The sequence below is a fragment of the Anarhichas minor genome, unplaced genomic scaffold, assembly GCF_050575085.1.
Source record: "Anarhichas minor isolate MPS153535 unplaced genomic scaffold, ASM5057508v1 ptg000030l, whole genome shotgun sequence".
Classification (NCBI taxonomy): Eukaryota; Metazoa; Chordata; class Actinopteri; order Perciformes; family Anarhichadidae; genus Anarhichas; species Anarhichas minor.
Window position 1 is genome coordinate 3781158 of NW_027466476.1, and position 27847 is coordinate 3809004.

Genomic DNA, 27847 nt, shown 5'->3' on the forward strand with positions numbered 1-27847 from the left:
AGACCACTGTGTGAGAGGGGGGGGGGGGGGGGGGGGGGGGGGGGGGGGGAGTTATTAGACCATTGCGATATCCACTCTTCTCTCTCTCCATCATCTCTCCTCCCTCTTTTTATTTGCATACTTATTTTCATCGCTGTCCGTATCCTCAAAGTTGTTTTGGTCATCTGTATTCACGTCCTTAAACTAATCTGGCAGATAGGGGTGATTGCCCGAAATGGGAAAAAGGTTGCTGTGTTAATTAAGTGCTGATTGAAGGCCTTTGTGTGTTTTAATGGTTTTTCCCTCTCGGATCAGGAAGTAGTTTTAATAGATCTAACTTTCTAGTGACAGGTGTAATTTTATGGATTAGAGGCAGATTTGGGTTTGGGTAAAGCTCCACTTATTTTCTCTTTAGCTTTCGTTCCACTTAACAAATTCTAAACCACTCCCTTAAGAAAATGGGACACTTGACATCGCAACTGCAACTTTATAATCAAAGTTGCGCAGGGGTTATTTAAGTGTAGAGCAGGCTGTGAAACATATGTAATTTGAATCAGTTGGTCCAGTGATTTGTTTAGACATGCTGCTATTAATGGATCTCTACGAAGAATGATTATTGTGTAACTGCAATGCACACGGCACGTTAAACAAAGATATATGTGCCTGCCATTAAACTGCTGCAAGATTTTCTTTAACAGACTCTTCATACAGTAATTTGTTGTGCGATACTGCAGAGCCATATTCAGACCAGCAGCTCAGTCGTGCCGTGGCGGTTGCTGATCCAGATCTCAATGGTCTGAGATTTTTTTATACAAGGGATGAATATTTCCCCTTCTCAGAACATGCAGTTCAACTTTATTAGCAGTCAGTTTCAAACACAAGCTGCCTCAGGAGCTCAAAGTCGCCTACGCACTCAAACTTCTTTCCAGTCCTTCTATTCAGTCTTTAAACACATTTTGACAGCTTTTAAACACAAAGGTAGCCGCCTGAAAATATCCAGGGATGCAACATTTTATGTCAATATCAATTTTCTTTGTATCTGCCTTAGCCACGGCTTGACATTATAGCTTTCCCATTAGCCTGGGGCCATTAAACTCAGTGTTCAGGCAAGTGGAATGCCTCATGAAAAATAAATGTGATCTCTATTAGGGATCGATATTCGGTTAAAATATGCAATCAAGAGATCAGCATTAATATTTTCTAGTTGTCGATTCTTGATAATGCTACATTGTGAACAACAAAACCGTTGAAATGGGCCAGTTAGCAGCACAGTCCTGTTTGGCTAAATAACAGAGCTAACAGCATAGCAACATTGAGAACAACTAACTTATTTAGACATTAAGACAATTATACACGTTGGCCTATTATATTGTAATTCATTCCCATGCATGCTGCTCAGGGTAATTACAGTGTCCGGCTCTTCTGCAGATAGCGGAGGTTGCATTGAGTTACATTATGGTGCCTTCAAGCTACAAACTGTAAAAATAGGCATTGGGTGAAGGCAAATTACACCGTTATCATGATGTGTTCAAATATAATCTTGTAAAATTCCGTTTTTGGTGAGAAAACTTGCATAAAAGCAATATACAATAAATACAGTTGTTTGAAATATATCTTTTCACAGCAATATAAAATAGATATTAAATTATCACCTGTTTAACGTCCTTAAAGCTCTAAGCAGCTTATAACACATAATCAAAAACTGCCTATGTCCAGAAAAAAAACGTTTGATCAGAGCAAATATTTAAATGTTTTTCCTAATCCTTTGAAATGTGTAATGTTATGCAAATAACCACTATACATGACAATAATACATTAAAATAACAAAAAAATGTTGACGTTTGTTTTTGTCCAATTGTGCGACTTCCCTTAGATTTTATTTAATTAATAATAGCCCTACACTTTCCATTTCGTAAAAGTATGTAGGCTATCGGGCAATTAAAACATCTCAGCTTGCACGTATAAGCTTTATGTCAAGCCCTGCTAATCCATCCTCTTTTAAAAAGGTCTAATGTGAAGGATTTAGGGGGATCTATTGGTAGAAATAGAATACAATTTTCACTATGTTTCCATTAGTGTATAATCACCTGAAACAAGGAATGTTGCATTTTTATTACTTTAGAAATCCTTCATATCTACATAGGGAGCGTGTCCTCTTCACGGAGTCAGCTATGTTGCACCGCCATGTTTCTACAGTAGCCCAGAGTGGACAAACCAAACACCGGCTCTATAGAGCTTCTTTTGCATTTTTACGCTAGCTGGGGGCCACACGCTTGGGAAGGGATGGGTGAGCAGAGGAATGTTCAGTTGGCTGCAATCTGCAACTTCACCGCTAGATACCACTTAATCCTACACACTGATCAGGTCAATTGATTTACAAATAATGGCCAGAATATTGTGTTCAATTGTGAAATGAAAATTCTGTTACCGTTATTAAATTTGTTATTGCCATATATTAGGATTTCTACTTGCCAGAGTCTGTCCAAGTTGAATTCTTGGCCTTTAACAATAACTCTCCCATGGAGGTAACATAGTATGCCTCAGTGTGGCTGTAAGTGGAGCTGCAGCATCATTAACAACATAGAGTAAAAAGGAACTTTTCAACAAACTACAGCAGTGAGCAGCAAAACTTGTCAGCTGGCTCGTCCTTGCCTCAGGAGTCGTTCTCCCCCTTTCTGCAGGTGGTATTTTTCTCCCTGCCTGGTCTCACGACCTCTCCCGCTCTCCCACCCACACACACACACACACACACGCTCCGTTACTGTAGAAAGAAAAAAAAAAAAAAATCATGCTTTATTGATTTACTAAGTGAAGGAGCCACAGACAAGAGTGAGCATACTTAGTCTAATCCCTGCTGTTTGGGCCATGTACGATGGACTGCTCCTTAATCCCCAAAGCTGTCAAAGTCACTTCACAGAGAAGACCCAGGACGCCTCGTGATGGTTATACAATACACAATGCGCAAATTTTTCTTTCGTCTTGTCCTCCCCGCTCCCAGTCATTTCAATGGAGCGCTTTTAAAAAGGGGATTAGACATAGCTATCTCGTCTATTGGGCTGTCATCCAGACACTTTTCTTATTTTTTGCTCCTTCCTTGATGATAGAGAGGCGTGTGAATGCAGTAGATCAAACAAATGTGGACCCTGTTTGCATCTTTGAACATGATTATCAAGAGACATGTATTTTTTAAAATGTAGATATTTGAGTGACCACCTCTACTTTGGGGTACTTTTGTGTCGTAGCTACATGTCCTTATCCTTAAAAAAAGACTTGTAGAGTTAGTGTTAACTTAGTTGGAGTTAATGATTTCATAGATTTACTAAAAGTCTTCACTTCTTGTCCAGTCTAAAAGGGGCTCAAAAACTCGCACTTTTTAAAAGTATGGATGTGTTTGCTACAATTACTGTATTACTCTTCTGCAGCACAGTCAAAGCCAAGCAATGGTATGAAACCATCCGCCCTGACAATTTTCCAGCTTTCTTTTTACCCTTCTCTGCATTACATAGTCACTCCCGGCCAAAAGCACACACTCATACACACACTTGGACTGAAAATTGGAATCGGAGCTAAAAATGTCAGCCGTGGTACAAATGGTTGTTGGCAATGAAAGCGCACCTTGGATTGGATTTAAGTGTCACTGAATAATGCGTATGGGATTACTAATTGAAGCCCGTATGTGTGTGTGTGTGTGTGTGTGTGTGTGTGTGTGTGTGTGTGTGTGTGTGTGTGTGTGTGTGTCATGATGGGAGCCCAACCCCACTGCAAGCATGAGAGCACAGCAATATGATGGGTCAGGTGTACTCTACGTGTAGGTTCACTCAGTCACTTGAAGCTGCTCACCCTGGCCAGCTGAGCCACTCATTTCTTCCTCATTCACATCTGATGCTCCAACCACACCTTCCAGGCATTTAAAAAAAAATAATAATAGAAATCAAATAGACATTGCCATTTCTTCTTGCTGACATGCAAGCTTCAAATTTACATCTGCTTTACAGCTAAACTTAGTATACTTTTTTGTCAGTATTCACCAAACAATATTTTTGGGAAATATTCCTCACACAAAACCTTATTTTCAGAGAGGTGTCATATTTTGAATCTGTTCTGCAGCGCTGCAGACATGGGAATCTTCCTATGGTAATGCGAACCTAAACACTTTCCCCCCGACTGGCGGCTTCCAGCCTAATGAAACCAATACTGAGGTGACAGTTTTTCATCAAGGGGTGCTACAGTGTAAAGACAGGTTGGGCTTTTGACTGAAAATAACTGACTTCACCCGAAAGGAAACACCACAAAACAGCTGATTCTCAGTTCTTTTAAATTCAATGAAAGAAATCTATCGAGCCTGCAATAATTAAGTAACAGCTGTCTGTGGTTTTGTCATGAGACGTTTTCGTGAAAAGGCAGATCTGCTCCCCACACACACACACACACACACACACACACACACACACACACACACACACACACACACACACACACACACACACACACACACACACACACACACACACACACACACACACACACACACACACACACACACACACACACACACACACACACACACACACACACACACACACACACACACACACACACACACACACACACACACACACACACACACACACACACACACACACACACACACACACACACACACACCATAATGAAAGCTTTTGGGAGAAACAGTTGGTCATAAAGACCTCCAGTAAGAGATGGAATCACCCCTCATCATCAGATACATAGTCGGATAATGTGCTATTAATGTGCTTTATTACTGTAAATACCAAGTAATTAACTGACGGATTATTGAAGGCTTTTAAATAAATGCTTTAAAATTAACTGTTTACTAAACCCCGCCCCTGAACAGCGATGGCCAATCTTATCTCAGCACCTGTTACTAGACACCACAGGCCTGAATAACCTGAATAAGGTCGAATAAGGACAATAGTCTGTACTGTAAGCATACCTGGCAAACTATTATATTATTGCAAACCTTATACATGTGCCTTGCAACAGTAACAACGGGGTAAGGGATTACCATCTATTCATTTGTATACCGTTTGTTATTTATTCATCTTACAAATAATCAATTGATATGCTGTAAAATAAAGAGGGTGTGGGTTTCCTTACCGGACTTTTTTTGTATGAGTTTGCATGTTTAGAGCCGACAGTCTTGGGTCAAAAGTGTGCATTTACAGTCGCATCTATGTGCAGATTACTTTTTAACCTTCCATCATATTTTCATAATTTGAAGGGAACATGGCACCCTTTCTTTGACACGTTGAGATTGTCACCGATGGTGCTGCAGCACATAAAAAAAACGAGTCCTTATGGAAACGGACACAATTTCTATGTGTAGTACACATAATGCTGGCTGAAATGCACTCTGGTAGATTGAAAAGTTCACTTTGTCACCATTAAAGCGAGGCCATTCAAAACAAAAGCAGTCCTGCTTCCTCAGCAGGTCATAAGCCATAAGTAGAGGCCTCAGTGAAAGTGCCGTGTCTGGGCCTCGGTAGTTCATTAAGACTGTCTGGGTGCAGATGGATCTCCCTTGTGAGCCACCACTTCATTAATCCCCCACACCACACCCAGCAGCGGGACAGCAGACAGTCCACTCATTATAGCCACTCCACAAGAGAGCCAGTCCAAGTGGGAAGGGGGTGGGGTCAGTGGAGAGGACATATATATTTAAATATATATATATTTTTTTTTTTTTAAACTTCAAACAGCCTCATTGTGGCCAGTTTTACATTAAATCAAATCTCTATATAGTTCGGAGTAATTTAATTAAATTCAGCATACATTAATTTCACTATAAAGATACATGACTTTTCCTCTAAAGCACGCTTGTAAACCTCATCAGTGTGAATGGTTAGGATCCCAGAGGGTAAGAAATCATACAGCTATGTAATAACGGGTGAGATTTGGCAGTGACCTCACAATTTATCTCAATTTCAATGTCTGGAGAACCTTAAAGAACATAATTATTTATAGTTTGTGACAATTACTGCAATGAAACAAAGGACCCAGGATGGCTTTTTTCAGCCCTCAAGGCTCCTGGATTTTTTTTTTAACCATATCAATACAAGGATGTATCATTCCTTCTCTGATATATTTGAATTTGTGCCTATGACAAAGTATAAGACGCAATGCTTTTCACAATTAATACAGTACATGTTTCGTCAACAAAACTTGAATAACTCGATTACTACAAATTATATGCATCAAGACTTTGTTTAAACTCGATTAATTAATGGAATAATCGGTAGAATACTTGATTACTAAAACAATCGATAGCTGCAGCCCTTATTTAAAACTTGATTTGAAATTAGTTGCTAAATCTCCTTGATGTGCTCAGTGTTTTTTTAAAGGTGCAGCAGTCCTGATGAGCCACAGGCCGTAGGCTTTAATGCTGTATAATGCTGCATAAATCAAGGCTGAAATGAAATGGCTCAATTACATTAGGGCCAAACAGGAATGTTAACTTGACAGTCTTAATGCTAACACCTTTGATAATGAATCAGCCCTATTCCCCCTGAGCTCCATTTACCGTATCCACTCTCATTGGAGCTTCATTGGCAGTATTTACCAACACTCAACAGTCTACACTGCTCTATTTCCTTAGTCATCGCCTGGTGATGGAAATGACGCGCCATCAATGCTCATCTGTGACAGCCCAGACGTGACACCGCATTTACCAACGCTACTTTTACATTTTTTTTTTTAATCAAGATGGAGTCACTGAGGGTGTTATTAGGTGCCGTATTGTAAGGTTGATGAGAAAGACGCATTCAGATATGCGTACTAGAATAGATAGTTTACTATATCAGGACCGGAGCAGAGATGTGGCGTAGTGTTTCTCCCCGGGACAGCCAGCTGATTACAGCAGTCTGCCCAGATTATATCTGACTGTTCAAGCTGCTCCTCTGTTCCACTGCCAAGGAAACAATATGGGGAAATAATGTCCCAGCGTGCCTCATTGCACTTTTCCCCAGTTCACATAAAAGACAGTGATACTGTAACACTCAATGGGGACAATCTGATCTGTACTCTTTACATCTACACCAAGTGACTGTGAAGTTGCTACGGTAACCATTGTCAAAGGCTTCACACTGTGACTTAAATAGTTTTCCAGTGATATAAGGAGCAGTTTGATTACGTAGTAGCTCAGATTGACTCAAAATCAGGCCATGGCGGATGCTGTCCATTAGAATTTGTTTGTGGAAGTCACCATGTACTGTGGCGGATAATGTAAGCGCAGTGGAGAGACGGATTGAGGTTTGCATGTGTCCCAGAGAGTTTCTGTGTTTCAGATTTATAAAGGTTTACGAGTGAATATCCGGCGCTCTTAAGAGCTTAATCCCACAGAGGATTAGATTGAGGCCACCAGTGTTTGGAGTGTTGCATTACCAGTGGTTCTCTTTTTGTGTTAGAGTGGTTACCTACAGTAAACAGTTTTTTACAAATTCTAATATTAAAAGTTAGCATGCCTGGCTAACTAACTCACTACCGTTAGCCTATTTCCAAAGGTAAGGGGCATGCCATTAGCTTACTCTATATATAAACACACACTTATACAAAATAAGTATGTCTTATATAAAATAAAAATAAGTGTCTTTAGTTTTCGTTTCCACATTTATGTTTAAAATAAAAACGTCAATTTGAATAGCTTGTATGCATGATTATCATGCAATTAATTGACAGACAATCTTGATATTGGCATTGGTATCAGCTGACAAGGTATGTTTATAAATGGCAGTGGCACGGCCTCCCTACTCACTGTACCTTGCACATGTTTAAAATAAAAACATGAATATATGAACCTGTGTATTATCTGAATAGCTTAGTATTGAATGCACAATAAAGAGGTATGTTTATACATGGCACTAGGCCCAGTTTAATATAAAACACAATTTTATACAATATATATAGTCGGGGGTCCCTGCTCCATCTCTCTATCAGTTTGGGGGTCCTTGGCCTGAAAAACGTTGAAGACCCCTGATCTAAAGGGACTCTGGTGTTTAGAAGCACTACCACTTCCGTCCAGAGGCACCGCCAAAAACGCCTCATAAACGTTCCTTGTAGTATCTTTAACAAGGAACATAACTTTATGGTTAAATTATTTTGAAATGATCATCCACATAAAAATAGCTTTGGGGAAATTACATTATAAAACATATTGATTAATAACAGTGCATCATTGTAATTGGGGAGAAAAGCATTTGCCTAAGCCAGGAAGAAGGTAATTGCTCGATACCATCATTAGTAAATGGTCTCGCTAACTACACAATTGGATCGAACAGACAGACTCCTCCCTGCATTTACATCCTCCCTCTGTGAAGTATCGGGAGCTTTTGGTTTTGTTTTGTTTTGAAATGCTTTAGTGCGATGCAAAAGCCAGACATACGGAAATTTCTTCAGAGGGTACTTTCATACATTTATGTATGGGAGGAATTATGCTTGTGTTTTCTGAGCAGACAGAAACCGTTTAGACCTGTGGTTAGATCAAAAGTGTTGCTATGCTCGCTGCAGGTAGCACTCTGCCAGGGAGGCAAAGTGGGTTGAGATGTAAACATGCAATTGTCTACAGGAATTCTGACAAACATCCAGCATGTTTCTCTTCTAATTACATCTTAATAGTGTCTATTGAACAAGCACTCAGTTTAGATTGCATCGCAGGTTTCCATCATTCAGCACTCTCCTGATGAGCAACCACAGAGCAGTGAGAATAAGCTCCACTGATCTTTAATATTGCCGGTCAGATTTCTCCCAAAAGCTCCTTCCCCACAGATGTATCTAACTGAATAGGCAAAAGAAACCTCGGCCTGTAGTTGCCTCCAATTAACCTCAGTTTAGCTTGGCCTTCAAGATGATTGGCTTTTATATAGAAGCCTGTTCCACTTAAAGAAATGCCTGGTCTGGCACCAACGCTGTCTCATTTCTCTAACCTGCACAGGAGAAATATTTAAATAAGCCTATTAAAAAAAGCCCTGGGCTGTTGAGAAAGGTATAGAAGCAGTATTAGCAGAAGAAAAAAATACAAGGGGGCCAAAAGGAACGGATGGTGACGAACTCGGCACATGGAACACAAATGGGCAGCTCTGCTTTCAGTCAGAAGCAGATTCAATCAACGAGAAGACAAACAGGGAAGGCACAAGTCCCATCCCCTCGTCTACAGCACTTGAGCGTGGCATCATTGACAAGCAATCCTTTGCTGTCCTCGGTTATCATTCCCAGCCTAACAGGTTGAAAGCAGAACTACGTCCAGCTGATAACGTGCAAAGGAAAAGCACCGGGTGCCACCATAGGCTCTCCCTCCTCTTGCTTGTTTAGCAGGACTTACCAGCCCTGACATGTAATCAGGCCGGTTGTACACCTCAGTGGGCCACAGGGACATCAGAAGCTACACCCTCAGCGCATCAACACAGCAGGACCAGCGGACACGCTCACGCCTCCAGATGAGATGCCACGCTTGGTAAATGTCACCTCTTCCACCTTGAACATGCACACACAAACACTCGGCACGGAGACATGGCTGTGCGTGTAGGTTTACACACGCGGACAGATTCGTGCGAGGGCGATTCGAGTTTCAGCCTCAGGTGATAGTGAAGCATCAGAAGCCGTCTTTGGCTTGTGGAGGTCACACTGGAAGGACGTCCACAGAGGCTCCCCAGTGAAGCGATGACTTCACTGCCTTCACCGTCATTTGTGCCAAGACTACATTCATGATTAACCACTAGACCTTAAGATATCTGCACGTTTTTCATAGCTGATGTGTCCACAAGCATCTTAATCATGTCGCACAAGCGGCTCGTGCTGATGCAGTCAGACATTTCAGACACTTGTCATTAGTCTATCATAGCGTGATCTAACTCGACTCTTCACAGCCTCCAGATCAGTCCTCCATCTCCCACCGGCTGCAAGTCGGCAGGCAGCATTGAATGACTGTGCTGAATATGTAAATGGGTGCCATTAAAGCTCTCTGTCTTTAATTAGTCTTTAGATTTCATGACTGAGTGCTTCCAATTATGGATCAATGTCCGATTTCTGCACACGGACCTCTGGGTGTGCGGAGGCAGTGTTTCCGTTGCAAAATGCTTTATAATTTCTCTGCCAAGACGGCCGTTCACATCACACTCCCTAACTGCTGATCAATGGGAAATGCTGCTGCTGCACCCTACTGATATGTGTACCCCTAGGATTTTGTTTTATATGGACCTAATCAGATTTCAACAAAAATGCAGTTTGATTTATGGAATGGCTTGTCTGGATTTGTACTATTGATGTGTGTGTATAGTGGATGCGGTGCGTCGGGAAATATACAGCTGGTGTCTGTGTGTGTGTGTGTGTGTGTGTGTGTAATTGCTCTGGTAGTAATTTAGCACTGAGCTCAATAAATGGGGCATAAGAGGGGGCTAAATTCTTCTTAATATCTAAATGCACTCCTGACTGGCAGTTGGGCGTATACTGGGAGGAGGTGCTGATATAGCGCTTTGTGACTCTAAAATGCTATTTATGTGTTTTTAAAATGGCCATTAGGGTCTGTGGGTTCAGTTCCTAGAGCCCTTGATAGCTGCTTAGGGGTTTTAGAATCCAAAACGTTAACTAATCTTACGGTTATTTGGCTTGAGACCATCAATGTGTCCACGTGCAGTGGACACATTGCTCATGTACAAAGGGATTTCACTGATGACAGCTTTCAAATTGATTGAGCATCCCGAGAGAAAGCAACTTCAGAATCTGGAGCTTGCAAGGTTAAATTAATTTTCTCCCAATCTACGGACTGTTATTCATCCTCTCAATTGATGTCCATACTTTTACAATATCATTTTTAATTCAAGATCAATCAAGTAAGTAATCAAAGAATCTGTGATATAATTACTGTGTTTTCACAGTAAATGAGCAGCCAAATCATTACATTGTTCAAAGTGGATGCAAATTGACCACTTGTGATTTGCCTTTCGACACGCTGCTAATGCACTGAACTTGTATTGTTTGACAGCTAGAACACACACAATTTGCATAATCAGTGATAAATGTGCAGTGAAATTAGAGAATTCTTGGAAAGAGAGTATATTTGAAACTCTCAGCACATTTGGAAGCAAATCTTCCAAGCAGGTGCGCTTGAAAAACAATATACGCTCGATGAAAACTGATTTCTAATGTCAAAGTATAGCCAGTGTGTGGGTGTCACGTAGATTTATTGTGAGTCTCCATCACGGCCTCTTACCTTTCTGATCCATGGCACTGCATTAAGAGTAAGGAACAAGGCAATCATGCCCACACAGCCTCCGCATCGCTTCCTCACCAACACTGTAATTATCACAAACAAAGCAGCTCCATTTACACATAGAAACAGCAGGAGTGTGACTTGTAAATTTAAGTGTGTACATGTGCATAATTAGTGTACATGCATTAGTTAATATGCGACTCCGTGCGTTGTCGGTTTGCCAACTTGCATTTATTGTATGACCTTTACTAAAAAGCTCTCTGCAGTACTTATGTGATGTTTAAATCTTTGCACTACTTTTTCACAAGATGCTAGCACTGATCTCACTCTGCCTTTACAGCAAATTTGGCATCTGGCTGTGTTGTCCTTGTTTACCAGCGACCTGCTTGCAGAACACATGCTGTAATATTGAGCTGATCCCCGACTCGTTCACCTTTTTTGTGTGTCTCACAAAGTCGTAGCTTAACTTTACACGTCCTACAAGCAGGGGGGGGGGGGGGGGGGGGGGGGGGGTAAAGCATAGGTTGCAATAGAGTACCATTGATCTGATGGGCCGGGCGCTTCTCGTCAATGACTCCTGTGTGTCCTCCAGGTTCTGTTGCCATGCCAACGATGGCAGAGCTGAAAGGACCCCAGGTTTTGTGGGTCTTTAAGGACTTTTCCCGAGGAGGACAGGCGCTGCCAGTGTCACAGCACCTGCAGGTGCAAGGGCAGGCCCGGACGGTCACATGATGTCACCCGCAGATCAACCAGGGGGAGCATGTTGAGGGGTGACAGGGGAGGGAGAGTTTATCTGCACTTAATATTTGCATCAATGCCACAGGGCTCAGTGTCTGCTGCCCCCTAGTGTGTGTGTGTGTGTGTGGCTGAGTTATCAGCAGCTTTGCTGGCCGTTCCCTGTGGTTAATGCCTGTTATCCAGCCTTGAGAAGAGTGCTTTGATGTGAAGAAAATTGAGTGTAACCGTCGGGACAAGTAGCAATTTATTATATTGCAATTTGCTACTTGTATAGCTTTGCTATGAATGAGACCGATATAGAGTGCAACTGACTGGGAAGTGATGTCTGATGCACAAAGGTCTGAGGTCACCGGTGATGATAACTACCGTCATTAGGGATCTATTACACCATGGAGCCTACTTCCGCTGATGGACTCTAATGATGTTGCACTGCAGAAAAGCATTTAGTTTTGATTAGACAATTGTTGGCATGGTGCATTTCATTAGCTTCAAGATGAGATTTTGTTGTCTGGGAACTGATATGCCACTGTTTGAGCCCGAGCTAATAGACTGCGCCCTGTATCCCTCAAGGCAATCTGGAGCAAGTTAAGAAACAAATGTAATAATGGAATATTCCCCTCTTGACACTCTTCTACCTTTTGCATCGAGCATCCTTCCCGTTTATCCCCCCTAGAACAAATCGACTTTTAACTACCCTCACTGACTCGAGATATAGTGTCTCTACTTTCTTGCTGCAGCCTATTATGGCACTGTTAAAATGTACGTGTAAAATACAGTCTTTGAGTTTCTGTGTAGAAACTGACCAACCAGCCAACTAAACATTGTTATGAAGTGACAGTAAATGATTTGAGCAATGACAGAAGCTCTGCTGTGTCCAATTCAAGGCCACATTTGGCAGTTAGTTATTTCGTTGGCAGTTAGTTATTTCGAAAGAGAAGTCTGCCTTTCCCCCCCCCCCATGTACATTTAATCATGTGTGTGACAATTTGCATGACTTAGGAGAGAGCGCGAGCAGCGAGTACGGTGGGAGTTGAATATTTCGGCTGATGAATGCTGCAGAACACTGTTAAGCTAATCGGAAATTTGATCCCCTTATTGGGTTTGATGCTCACAAGCCAGAAGCATTCGGTTTGAGCCCATGGTTCATTATAGTGGTATAATTAATAGTACTCAGCCCTTTTCTCTGTGTGCTCGTTAGAAAGGGGAAAATAATAAATGATTAAATTAAAGGGAATCTGACGCCTATTAAAAGTGGTTTTTAATTCAAGCACTGTAGGTTATTTGAAATGTAACAGTGCAATCTTTTTTATGAGCTCCTGGAGAATAAGATAAATGGAAATTAAATGTCTCAGAATGTAAATCTTGCCTATTGGAAAGAACAAAGCAATACGGTGTAGAACACCTTTTGAACGTATAAGTATATTACAGTTATTTTGTATTTTTTTACAGCAGACACTATGTTTCCAAGATAACATACGGCCCTCCAGGTTCTTAGGCAAACTTAGGAAAAACTCGGAACACGGTGCTGCAAACATGCAATGTACTCAAATGCCCACTTACTAAGCTGTGGGCTTACAAGCCTCAATTTCAAATAACGTTATAAATGTTATAGCAATAAATGTTATAGCAATAATTTAAATTTATTTTCTACTCTGCACAAGCACAACTCTGCGCAGTGCTCAGTCGTCGTCTCTGTAATCGTCTCAGTACGAGTCCAAAAGTCAAATTTTATTGATAATATATGGATGTAATCATTTCCAAAATGAACATGTTTTTATCTAACACAATGTTATGCTTCAATACATATATTTGTTGGTGTTTAGCCTTTCATAAACAACATTTTCACTGCGGTCATGCATGCACACAAAACCCCACAGACATTCAAAGCTTACTTTAAAAAAACAAAACAATAGAAACTTCAATTATACTAAATTAAATTCGGTACAGCCCTACTGGGGTTTACAGGCCTCCATTTCAAATAATCTGCATGATACAAATGTTATGGCAACGATATAAAATGAGTCACTTCTCTAGTTTGCACAACAATCGCGAATGCCCACCTCACCACATGCTGAATGGTGGGACTTTACAGCAATTACAAAAAGTCAGAAATCAATTACTCAACAGGTCTACCATATATAGTAAGACAAAAATACTTAACAGCTCACAGTAAACAATCACACAAAGCTTTCTTCAATATAAATAGACAGATGTATGCTTACCTTAGTTGTCCAAAACACCCCACACTGCAGCAATGTCGCCCTAGCCGCTCCGATGTGGCCCCACAAATTGTCTCTATTGTCTAAATTGTTTCTAATTTTGAAGCTCGAGTGACAGTTTTCATAATTCTTGCAATGCATCGCACATGATGGCTAGGTTGTTTACAAATGCGTGGGTTGCACACAGCAAGTCCACTTTTTGCTTCATATAATGCTTGCAAAGTGTTGCTGGGTAGCTCTTCCACACTGCTTTTACTGTTCTAAAGTAGATGCCTACCGCCCAATGTATAATATCAGACCGATGTATAGCTGGACACCCAAACGCTTGGCCGACTATCTCATCTTAATTCGTCTTTTTATTACATGTGCCATAAATTGCATATAGCTTGTCTATGAGTTTGTTTAAATGGTTGATAGCGCCCATCCCTACAGCAAAGTCTCTGGCAGAGCAGCAGAAACAGCAGGCAGAATGATTCCAAGTCAGGAACAAGTGAGTTTACCGGGAGTCAGGCGGGACAGGTAGATCAGGGGCAGGAAGGGTCAACAACGGGAAATCAGTCCCGCATAAAGCGCTGGAAAGTCTGGCATTGAATAGCAAAGAACAATCTGGCAATGAGCGTTTGAGAGAAAGGAGTCTGTGTAGTGGCTTGATTGGTGATCAGGTGCAGGTGAGTGAACAGGTGAAGGGAGGTAGACTGATGAGGAAGGAGTGGCTGACAGGTAGAGTGAGGAGGGTGTGGAGCTGAACTGTGACAATAAAATTACAGAAACGTCATCACACGATACTCCAATTAGGGTTTTAGAGATACAATCATTGTTAAATCAAACAAAATGCTCCTGTGTTGTACCTGGCTAGCTGCTACTGTTGTTACGTTAGCCTCCTGTTGCTCCTATCGGTGAACCTGGTTAGCGTCTGCGACGGCAGCCTCCCGCTAATCCTGACAATGAACCTGGTTAACATTAGCTGCTGCTGCTGTAACGTTTTGCGGGCTGTTAGCATTAACACTGCATTACCTCATGCGTCGTCGTCGCCAGTCTTTTAGAAGCATAGTGCGACTCTTCCTTTCTTCAAAAAAGGAGTTCAACTGTCTTTGTGACATTTTTATGTCAGTTGCACACTTCTGATCCTCTGTGTTCACGACTGCATCAGAAGGTTTTGGCGCTTTTCGCCCTGCCTCAAGTGATGCCTCTTGGGCTGAATCCTTTCAGACTAACACAATCTATAATATAGAGTATTGCATTTCAAGTGCAGTATGCCAAAAATACCAGGACTGCTGCATCTGGTTGCAGTTTGCAGTATGCCAGCCAGCATGCTCGACTGACTATCCTGACCAACAATCCTCTGGGCAGCAGCTGTATAAGCATGAAGGTCAACTTTAAAGGGTATGATATTATAACCATAGTCTGTATGTAAGAAGGCTTTAACGAAGTAGTATGTCTCTATCAAATGTATGCTGTATGCAACAGTACATATTGTGTAAGATCAGCTGAGCTACAAACTAAAAGTAAAAAGAAAAAGTGTCTGATTTGGAATGCAGCCTTAATTTGAACTGTCGTCGGCTGAGTGGCTTTGTGGGTAATGTAAGCAGCAGGTTTCAAGAAGGAATAATAAAGATGATATGCCTGGGTCTGCTGTGCAATGTTATAAGAGTGCAATGCCAAATTCGGGGGAGTACTTTTCTAACTGCTCCATTAGTGAGGTAACAAGTTGGATGTAACATGCATTTATTTCAGGGTTGACTTCAAGGACCAAATACTTATAAACATATCCATCACATTACCTCACAACAGTTACAATGTGGCTACTGTACAAGTGGACGTGCTCAGGGCCTTATTTTATGTTATGACAGCAAATGTCCCCAAGAAGAATTTGTGTGCCTCAACGGGGATGTATTAAAAGATTTATGCTTCCTGTTATCAGAATTTATTTTTTTCACCACACTCCCACATTCCCAACGCAACGTTTAAAAACAGAGAGCTTTTTTTAACAGCCCAGTGTAATATTTCCTCTATTTTTGTTCTGCCGGTTTAAAAGTGTGTAAATGAATGTCAATTGAAGCGCCATAAATCAAAGGTATTTTATTGAAACATAAGGGATGATGCGGCTCGCTTGATTGTAACACAGGTCTTTCACTGCAGCCTACATGTAGGAAACGCTATGACATGTTTTAAACACTGGAATCGGGCACACAAGCATGGATCCATACACACTTAAATGCACATACGCCCACACACGCACCACACACCCATACATTCAGAGGCAGCTTGGTGTTAAAGTTTAATCAAATGTAAAATTGGTGTGGTTTGAATGTCATATTGACAAGTTAATGTTTGGCGCTGGTGGCTCCTGTCAGCAGGCACTTTGCACAGATGGATCTTTATAGCGTGCATCCTGGAAGAGGATCGAAAGAGCACTCACAGACTGCAATGCATTGCTGCTGTCAGGTGAAAGGAGAAAAGTGTGCTTTGGATTTGAAGTTTTTCTTTTCTCACTTTGTGTCAAACCTAGAGGCAAATTCTATATTGACAATTTTTCCGCCATGGCATGCTTTAAATCTGCTAGAAACCTTCCATGAATGTGATTCTTGAAAAATTTACTTACTGCAAGTAAGTTATTGCTTTTCTTCACTTTTGCCAACGAGTGATCAGCACATTGAGCAACAACAAGGCATAATAAACATGTATTTTTCACTCTCATCTGCCTCAATGCTTCATAAAAATGAATACAGTCAAAGACGTGTTATCTCTATTGTTGTTTCCACCATCGGACGGCATCACACGTATTTTATATATCATCACATGAATCCACTCTATTCTTTTATCTTAAATTGTCTGTATTCTTGTCTGATTTCTCCCTCTTATATCCGGCTCTACACTCTCTTGTGGCCACTACATACAATATATCTCTGCTGCTGCATAACCATGAACCTCCAAAGCCACAGAGGCAGCTACACCTCACTGACATTTATCACTATTATTCTCATCCTTGTCTTCCCTTTATTTGAAAGTGTTTCAGGGGGAGTTTACACCTTTGTTCCCCTTCCTGTCACTATCTCCCTTTCTATTATGGACATGGCTGAATTGAAAAGGTTGACTGGTTCCAAACTTCACAACCCCCACTTCCCACCCTTTGGCTTCTCTCCTTCCCTCATCTCGCTTCCTGTCCTTTAGCAGGAACATGCTGGAAAAAGATCTTTGGAATATAAAGATACTAATGGACTTACCATACCTGGCTTTGCACTCAAGTTCCTCTGCCTAACTTTGAGGAAGTTTAACATTTCTTCTGCTCTCCACTCTCAAACTCCTAATAATGTAATAATACAATATAAATATTATAACATATCATTCAATTTTATATATTTTGTAATAAGTAAACAATATGGAAACTCCAGTCCATATGAGTGTTCTGTATCAAGTATTCTTTAGTCTTTAGCGTTAACTCTTCCTATTCATGTAGTATTGTTACCATATCATTTGAAATATCATATCTAAGCTAACTGTTTTTGTGTCTCTTCATCATTCCCTCGACCTGTCCTCCATTAATTTCTGTATTTAATGGGAACAATTTAATGGACGAAACATCACTGGGTTGGGCCAATAATAGTCAGGGCAGTAGTCAACATTGAGGTCATGTCTTTAGTATCTTTATAAGAAATATGCAGGTTTTAAACAAACAGCAGTTTACATTATCTAATTACAGTTCAAATGCTTAAATTTGACATAAACATAATTAAAAATAAGTGCATTTTACCGTCAGTTGTGAAAGACTTTGAAATATGAAAAGAAAGAAACAATTTGCAGGAATAAAATATTTCACAAGCTGGATTATTGTACAACAATGTGGAGCTGGGAAACATCAGGCTTTTCCATTCACATGCAGCACCAGACGTTGGTAAGATGTTATCAATCAGACACATAATCCATTAATAAATAATAATAATTCTGCATGAGAATACAGTGTGTTATATGATGTTTTAGCCTTAAAAGCAAGATTTCTGTAACAGTGTAATTTAAATGGATGAAATATCCTTTTCAGTCTCTTAAAGAGGGGGACTTACCCATCATTGCAGCACTTTAGAGCTTGTTGACACAATTGCATATAACATTTGAATTTACAAACTGTAATAGTTGCATGCAGTAGAAGGTTTTGTGGAGATGCAAACACATGTAGATGCCATTATATTTCACAATCAAGTCATTGCATATCATGTTTGTGTTAGATTGAGAAAACTTTAACTAGCTTGAGTGCTTCGGTCCACGATGTTTGCAGGCTGAGATTCATCATGCATGGATGCTCTTGGGTACCGTATATGCTGTGCATGTGCATACATGTATGCATAGCTATTTGTGTGTGCGTGTGTGGAGCTATGTGTGTGTGTGTCCGGGCTCCATTGTGCTGGCTGGTTTATTGCTGTTCCAGGTGACGGAGCATGAGAACAGCAGAGCTTTAAGGTGCTGCTTTCAGGCACCACTGAAGCCACAAATTTGATTATTTTTTCCCTCCACAAGTAGTTTGCATGAGGCCCCCCTCTCACACACACAATCACACGCAAACACTTGCACACATACACAGCAGCCTCAAACTGCCGTGGACCGCATCTCCTCTGGTTCCAGCAGCCTGCATTATGCATTTTCATCTGCCATTCTGTTTTCGTTCAACTTCTCTTGTTACAGTGACTCAGCAGCGTTGAACATGCTGCTCTGCTGAGGTTTGTTATTGCCCTTGGTGGCATGTACTCTACATCTTACTCTATGTATAGTACACATGAAACATACAAAAGTCCGACCTGGGCTGCAATTGTTTTGTCGTAAATCATGTTGTTCTAATGTTAGATACATGTCTAGAATACTTGATGTACGAGTTGAAAAATGAAGAAACTGGACCTGAAAATGTCACTTTATCTATCGCACAAAGCCTCTCTGTCTATCTCTCTCTTATTCTCTAATCCCCATTGGGTGCGGCAGTGGGCACGCGGATCCTACCACATCAGGGGGAGATTAAACAAGGAGTGTCACAGTGACACAGTGAGTTTGATAATGGGACAATAGAAGCTCTTTCAATTACAGCTCTTTCTCTAGAGAAATCTCCTAAAAAGGAAATTCCGCCAATAACGTTGTCCTGTTTCTGTTTATTCATTTTGACATTTAAATCTATCTTTCTTTAACCTTCTTGCAGCCTAAATTCAATAGCTGTCTTACATGCTCCATCAAGCTAAGATGGAGCTCAATCACCTCTGCGAGGAGCTTTGTAAGCTGTGCAATTAGTGAAGATAGAAGTTAAGCGGCAGAAGTTTGGATTTGTTGGTGGCACGTTTTGAAAGGACATGTGGAAGATGTTGAGAATATTATTCCAAGTTAAAGGTTCTCCATACGCTATTCAGCAGCAGACAACAATAAATACGCTCTGAATTTTGTACTGAGCATCTTTACTATTTGTGCCAACTTAAAAGCGTTCTGCTAAAGTCTATTAATACATTTTATAGATAGAAAATAAGTGCAATTATTTTGATGAGGTATGAAATTCTTAAGATTATTTTAAGATTTTGGACTTTTGGATTTTGTGAGAGTTACAGTCACCGGTCATCACAACCGCCACTTTTATTTATGTCAAACATTACCTTTACATTGTCATTTTGATGTGTAAGACTGCTAAATATAGCATCTTAAAAAGATACATTATGGTGCTAAGCTATTCACTTATGTCTCATTGTGTGTCACTGCATGGCCTACAGATCTGCTAGTGTCGTCGAGATTAATGAGCATCCTGAATGAGCCTAAACAGCATCCTCACAGTCATCTCTCTGCTATTCTCAGTGAGTCAGTTGTCGGCGGTCATCGGGCAGCACCTTGTCAAGTCCGATTTTCCTCTCCAGTTCGCTCTCTGGAGCCAGAGGGCCAGCTGCTTCCAACTTGAGGGCCTGTTATCCACTGAGCCCCTCTCTATTGCCTTTGGCTGCCCTCCGGTCGTCTGTCTGGCCTCAGATTTAGTCAAACCACAGCTAGTTTACAGATAATTATCAGGTTGAGACCAGCTGCGTGGCACACATCCACAGGCCCTTTGTTGCTAATTGAATTAGACCCCATGCTGGAAGTAACAGAGAAATGAACAGTTTCCCCCAGCCAGCCATGTGATTAGCTGACTTGGAGAGGGGAGGTCGGCTCATAATGGCACACTGGTGTATATGGTCATGTCTGTGACTCACCGTCTAGGCCACATTCACCTAGACACAGATGAATCTGTCAGGTTTCATTTTATGACGTGTGTCAATGGGGGTTGAGTACAGCCGACAATCAAAGTTGGACCGTTTCCAGGCTTCCTGCGTGAGGTTAAGAGCCCAAAATGTCTGTTTATTGTTCCTTGTTTTTGCCATCTGCTCTATGACTTATTGGCTAGCTAGATATACAGCCTGCAGCAGCTTTGGTTTTTAAGAGTCATCATAAAAATGCAATAAATAAACCACTTCCACCATGAACATTGTATTTATTATAGTCGTATCTTTCACGATTTTTTACTAAAACACACACACACATTCTCATTACACTGGCGTACGGTTTCAATTAATTTCCATGTTAATCAAAGTCAAAGAATGACCAAAGCGAAACGATAGTTTGCATTTCTTTGCATGGCATTGCTCTTGTTCTCCATTTTGCACTTCTCCAAGATCCTGTTGCTTCTCTTCCCTCCACGCGTCACCGTTTTTACACTGCTGTCATCTTTTCAGATACTCTTTTGAAGATATATAATTCTGTCACAAAAATGCTGAATTAACAGCATGTCTGCATTTTTTTTGTTGGCATTTTTATTGTATGAAGAAATATTAAAAAAAACTCATAAAATTCATAGCATTCGCAGCTGCTATTAAACTCTGCCAACTGGATCACACGAGGAGGGAAATAATTGACATCTCTGAAGAGAAGAAAAAGCTAATAACAGTCAACTTCTCTGTCTTTTCTGGAGGCCCTTTATTTTTGTGAAGGTGTGAATTTAGCTGCTCTCCTTGGTGGTGTAATCAAACCTTTCCGCTGTGCAATCTCTTTCATTCTGTGCCTGCATGTCTCGTTGCATGCCTAAAGTGTGCGATGTTTGCCGGAGAAAAAGTCTGCCTGTGCTGTGGAAAGTAGGCCATTTGTGCTGATGACACAGGTCCTGTGTGACGCTCGCTGACTCTGGAGCTCTCAAAGGTTTATTTCTGGACGTTCAGCGCATCATCTGTTAACTTTGTTTGCCTGATGAACCTCGTGGCGTTACCGGTCTGAGATTAGCGTCTGTCTTTTTCCCACAGCATTGCGGGACGGTTATGTAAGTCCACGATGTCCTACTACGCCTTCAGTGGTTTGGTGCTCTGATTGGTACACTGTTATGAAATGTGACACAAGTTATTTGGTTGTCATCTCAATTATTCATACACACCTCTGTTGGATGTGAAAATTGGGTTGTTGTGCTCTTCTGCGCAACAAATCTTCCATTCTCTCAGAATAAAACTGAATAATATGAGAATGATGTGGAAATCGTGTTAGACCTATGTGAATACGAGGGCAGTTGATAAAACATTTTCTATTATTTATTGTTTCACCGTCTTTAGTCCCCTGTTCATAATTTAGGATGTTATACATTTGCTGTATTGTCTTTCCAGGATGTATCTCATATGCATTATCTCTCTCTGGCAACGTTGTGTTTGCATTACTGACTTTGGCTTTAAAAGTTGTCTTTTTTCGCCTCATGCTTTAATATGTTTTCTACATGTTACATGCAACCTCCTCTCCAAACAAAGTACCATGTGAATTAATTAGTCTCTCCCTCCCTCACCATGTTCGAATTACAAGAAGCTGTTTTGTGCCGCCGTGCCACAGAGACCATGCATGAAATTTATTGGCCCTGAGTTCCGCCATTTGACACGCAAGACATGGCTAACAGATCTTGTGCCATTTCCCATCTCTTCCGGCTCCCGTGTAAAGCTGACCTTTCCTGCCTCCAGGCTATATTTAAACTCTGAGCACCAGAGACTTATGGTGCCATGGGAAATTTTATTATCAACGCTCTCTATTTGTCTGACTTAATCCGGTCCTGCCGTAGATCGTGCCAAAGTATGTCGTATATTTACGCTCTGCTACGGCAAACAAGGGCACCGGTGACAAACCTGACCGTCAACGCCTTAGCGGGGGTCACGCCTGGTGAAGCATTCCTTTGAACTGCTCTGTGGACCAGCCATGGGATGATTTGGTTCTATTTACAGTACACAGCACATGTAGAAAAGTGTGAGAGGAATAAGAAAAAAAAAAGGGCTGGGATATTATTCCATGAAGCAGAGGTTTTACCAGAGAGGCAAACGCAAAGGGACTTGACATTTTGAAGCATTTCAGTAGCTAAAATGTCATAGCTTTCAGCCACAGACACATTCATCAGCCTTTACTGTTTGTCGTCATTGGAGCACGTGGAATAAGCACACGAGCGCACACATCCACACATCCTTTTTTCAAACTTTCGTCCAGCCATCTGCTTGATCATTCACTGACACTCTTTTTTTCTGTTCTGTGGCGCAGGTCTGAGATGGGAGTTCAGAGGGTGCTCCAGGTGGATCTGAAAATGGAAATCTTTCCTGAGCCGCTGGGCAGCCGCTGGATGGCCTGGCAGGTGGAGTACCCGGCCAGTCGTGCCGCCACACAAGAGGCTGAGACGGAGATCCAACTGGCGCAGGAGGACCTGGCGGGCATCGTGCCCCTGGCCATGGTGAGTCATGCCACTTCCAGCTCAATGCCAACAGCTTTTCAATGAAGAATTTAGTAACAGACAGTGTTTCAGCTAGTGCTTAGCAGTGGTGGACTGTAGTGGAAAGTAATGAAACAACATATAGTCAGGGAAATGTTTTACTTTTCACTTAATTACATGGATCTGACAGCTACAGTTACTGCTTTTTCAGATTATGATTTACATCCAAAACATGTGATGAGTTAATAAAACAAAATTTCCCAAGAGCACGCAGGTTCTACACCTGCCTAGCTACACGAAGATGAACAATTCTTATTAAACCAAACATTCCGAACTAATTATAAATACCTCCTACACTATCAACGCTATATCATTTAATCTTTGGAACATCAATGTGTTGCATACATGCTAATGCATCAGTAACAATAACACTCTTTGAGGGGGCATTCTGCATACAGAGTTTACTTTACTTAAGTACATTTTGCTGATACATTTACTTGAGTACGATTATGATGGCAGGACTTTTACTTGCAACAGAGTACTTTTATATCGTATTATTACTACTTTTCCTTGAGTAAAGGATACTGAATGCTTCCTCCACTCATTGGTGCTTAGCTAAAGAAGGCAGAGCTATGAGGTGGGTCTGTGTTTAGGAGCATGACAGGAGAAGAGCATCTGTAGCTCCCAGCAGACCTCAGATGGGGTCCAGAGTCTGGCTCTGGCCCGAGGGTAAGCCCGGAGCTGTGTGTCTCCGTCAGCGAGGCGCAGGTACTCTGTTGTGTCGATTGAGCCAAACTCCCCCGATTGAACTTCACATAGAGAGTTTTGCTTAGCGAACCAGAGTGCACTGCTTCTGATTTAGATCAAGAGCATTCACGTGAACATGTCACGTCAGCGCTGATTACTAAAACAAAAACTGCTTTCATTTCTATTTCAGTGCTCGTGATCTGCATGATATAGACCTGACTGTTGTGTCAGTGTTGTTCTCTAAGTGTTGCCCGTAGCTGTGTAGATGATAGATGCATGTGGGTGGCTGTTCCTGGATTCAGAGGAATGCGGCGCTTCCTCACCCACTGATTCATTCTCAGGATAATTGAAGCAATGTGTTTAATGCTGCAGTATTGTTCGAGTTCCTTCTCTCACATTCTTTTCATGGCACTGATGTATCAACAGCCTGCTGTCGTCTAATAATACATAGTTTGCTCCCACACCTTCCACTGACAAAAAGATTACAAAGTTGATATGCATGATTATCTCACAAAGGTTTTACTCACAGAGAGAATTTATTATGTGCTGTTATCTGCTCATTGAAAATCATATTTTAAATAAAATCTTTATTTGACTAACTAATGTGGCTTTTTTGCAAAACAGAGGAGGAAATCCATCTTCTGTTGTTTGTGCAAAATGAATTCCCTGAGTGCCGACCCATTGAAAATCTAACACGCACTCTTCAATCAATCCTACAACTGTCTGCTTTTTCATATTCTGCTCATTTTTACACAGAAGAAGGGATTTTAATGGCTACCTATATATCATATGACGTTTTTTCACAGTGGCAAAAATTCATCTCAATTAACCTGATATTACAATTATTTTCTAAACTTGGCGAAATCAATTAGGGACAGGGTAATTTAGGCAGGAGCCTCTCAGGAGATAAAGATGAATAGTGTTTCATGTGTAGAAACACTGCGTGTGTGTGTGTGTGTGGTTGTGTGTGTGTGTGTGTGCGTGCGTGCGTGTGTGTGTGTGCCCTGCAGGAAAGGCTTGATTTTTCCCTTTCGTGCCTTGATGTGCTATTCTTGGACCTGTGAAGCAGCTGCTATCATGCAGGCTGTTCTCATACAGCGTTCGTAGCTATACCTGCGAAAATGAATGCGCTGTAATTTGTAGATATCCCACAACATCAATTTTGTGTGTGAGCCACGTAATCATGAACCAGGAAGTATAAAGACTGCATGAACCCACACAGAGCGAGCGGGATGGAAGGTGGATGTGACTTTCGCCCGGGAGACCGTTGTTCATGCCCTCTGTGAAACAAGAAGTCAATGTTGATTTGTTTGTCACATAACTGCCGTACTTAAGTGACGCTATTCCTTAGTTATTTTAACCAAAACCACAATCTTTTGGGTAGAAGTTTTGTTGCCGAAACCTAACTAAGTTTTAGTTTTTTTGTCTATGCATGCAAAGAGCGGAAATCGACCCGTGTTGCTGGAGACCTTTGACACCAACATTTGACACGTTTTCACGTGATTGGACTTTTACTGAAAAGATGTTGATTGGACAATTTTGTTTCTTTTTATTTTGCTCCACCATAAGACTTTTTGCTTTTCTACTTCTTTTTCTTTCAAGTGCTTCTCCCACGCAGCTGACTTCCCAAGGTGCACAGCATCTCCAGCCACCCCATAGTACTTAACACACAACACAAATACTTCTACATGCAGAAACATTCAGAACTCATTACCTCTGTCTGTCTCCCTCTGTCCCCTTTTCTCTCTCCCTCACTCTTATGCACACACACACACACACACACACACACGCACACACACACACACACACACCCACGCACAGAATATAAGGCTTTTACAATCTGCATGCACCAATATGAGAGAAGCACACAAGCGAGAAAGAGGAAGGCTGAATTAGATTACTCGGGATCACTGTGGCATGAAAGGCCCACAGATAAGTTCCTCTCCCTTCCCCCTGCTACACTCCTCGCTGATAGAAAAGAGGAAGTAAGGTAATGTAAGAGCAGTGCCGTCAACCCCCCTTACACACACACTCACACACACACTGACACATCACCCTCCACCATCACCACCTTGTCTCTACCAAAGGGAAAATAAAATCAGGTTTGCCAATAGAAAAGTTGGTTTCCGCACAAAGACCTGAAGTCACTAATAGAGTAGTGAAGATGGAGATGTAGCAAAGACTTAAGATAAGTAATGTGGGCGGTCAGAATATTGATAATCACATACCCAGTAACAATTAGGATATGTAGGATGTAGTGGTTGTTGTTATAGTTCATGGAAGAAATGTCAAATTACCTTAAGGGGTAACACCAATCGTGCAAGGTGGGAATATAATGATGGAAAACCATGCAGAATAGTGGTCCGAGCCTCATAACTCAAAGATGTCAGATCCGACATCATGTTCTGTTACTGACTGTTGGCAGTAATCTTTCTCCACATTTCTCCAGATGTACATCAGAGAGAAAACAGAGTAAAAGTTAACTGACCATAATACATGTTTCCACTACTACTTTAAGCTACAAGGCAGCCTTACAAATGGTGTTTGATGCTGGCCATGTTAAAATACTGTGGTTACTCAGTATTCAGCAACTGATCTGAAATGTATCGATTTATCCCTTATGGCAAGCTTAAAACATTAAAGGTAGGGTTCATAATCTTTTTCAAAAGCATTTTTGATATTTTCTTAGAATGTCATTACATTCTGACAGCAATCAATTATTCAAATGCTCTGACAAAAAAAATAATCCAGTTTTGTCTGTCGTGGATTGTGTTAAGCCCGTCCAATCATTTAATTTGGCAACTTTCTTGCTAGATTGAGCAACTTTTTGAGCTAGTGCTGCTACCTACTTTCATTGGAAAAGAGTTGGCAACAATGGGCTGGGATTTTTGGTTGGATATTTTTTTTAAGCGTACTCTTGCTATTTTCTAAAGATTACCAACCCTAGTTTTAATTGACACATACCCAGCAGAAGCATTGACGTCCCCGCTTTTACACCACTGGTCGAAAGCAAGTCCAATATTCCCTCGTGTTTATGCCTCTCCCTTTATGCCCTAAAAAAAACAGTAAAAACATCTGGGTCTCCGAGAGCCGAGAGTAGAACATGGTTGAAGGATGGGGCTGCAGAGTGCAGTGTTGATCAACAGTATTAGCAATATTAGATCACAGACAATCAACGCTATTAATATAAAAAATATAGCTGAATGATACTTTGAAAGAAATACAATTGTTTAGCCGACTTTGTAGGTACTCCAAGTAAAGATTAAATAAACCCCTTTTTAATGTAGTCTATTTGGTGTCGTTACAGTATTTTTTGCAATAGTGGATCATTATTGTGATCAGTGATGTAGACAGTAAATGAAGGTTACTGGTGAAAGAAAGACGAAAAGAAGAGCAGAGGAGAAACAGTCTTAGAGGAAGAAGGCGGTGTTTTTAGAGCTAGGGAGGGAGAAACAGAATTCTACACTCTTTTTTAAGTGACTTCACAGAGCATGCTGAAGGCATCTGTTGACACATCAACTCTCTGGTTTTGCTGTAGAAGGTAGTCTCATCTTCAATTAGCACTAATTAGTGTAATAAGCTAGCTGTATTTTGTTGTAATGGAAAAGCTGCTGTAATTGTGCTTTGACAAGAAATAATCTCATCTTCTGAATGAGGAACCATAGCTGACCATGTCAGACAACCAGGTTGTAATGTAATAAAGCTAATGACTATAAAAATAGAGAAGCTTATTTTGGGTTTGATCACATTTATGGCCTATTACTTCAATGGCTCCTCAGACCTGTTCCCAGCCCATTTAAGTCATGTTCTAAACTACTGCGCCCTTGCTGGAATGGATTATCATAAAAAGGTCTTTTTATTGCATTTTCCCAGCCAAGTGATGGGCTCTGCCACAGGTGATACCTCTGAGAAAGCAGCGACATCGTTTTGAAAGATGAAACTTTCTTTTTTTCCCTTTGAAGAGGGCTCCTCCTGCGTGTTGCCACAGACCCACCCGCATTGGGAGGGCTCAGAGCACCGCTCACCACTTTGTCACCAATTTCAAACCGCAAAGCAGAAGTTCTGCAAATGCAGCAATTATTTCAAAAGCAGAAAATGAAAAGAGTACTCAAAAGTTTTAGTCAGTTTAGAGCGAGGAAACGCCTCAGAACTCTCTCTGTCGACTGTAATACCGCCTGCCTGTCCTGGCTTGTCTTCTCTTCACATGCTTTATTTCAT

At 41.2% G+C, this 27847-nt stretch overlaps 1 protein-coding gene across 1 annotated transcript in view; it reads left to right on the forward strand.

The window, feature by feature from the left end:
- Positions 1–27847, forward strand: part of LOC142964591 (transmembrane protein 132C) — a 91857-nt gene that overhangs the window by 38217 nt on the left and 25793 nt on the right. Inside the window, 1 exon segment of the mRNA XM_076104987.1 lies at positions 22717–22903. Coding sequence (XP_075961102.1) covers positions 22717–22903 — 187 coding nt within the window.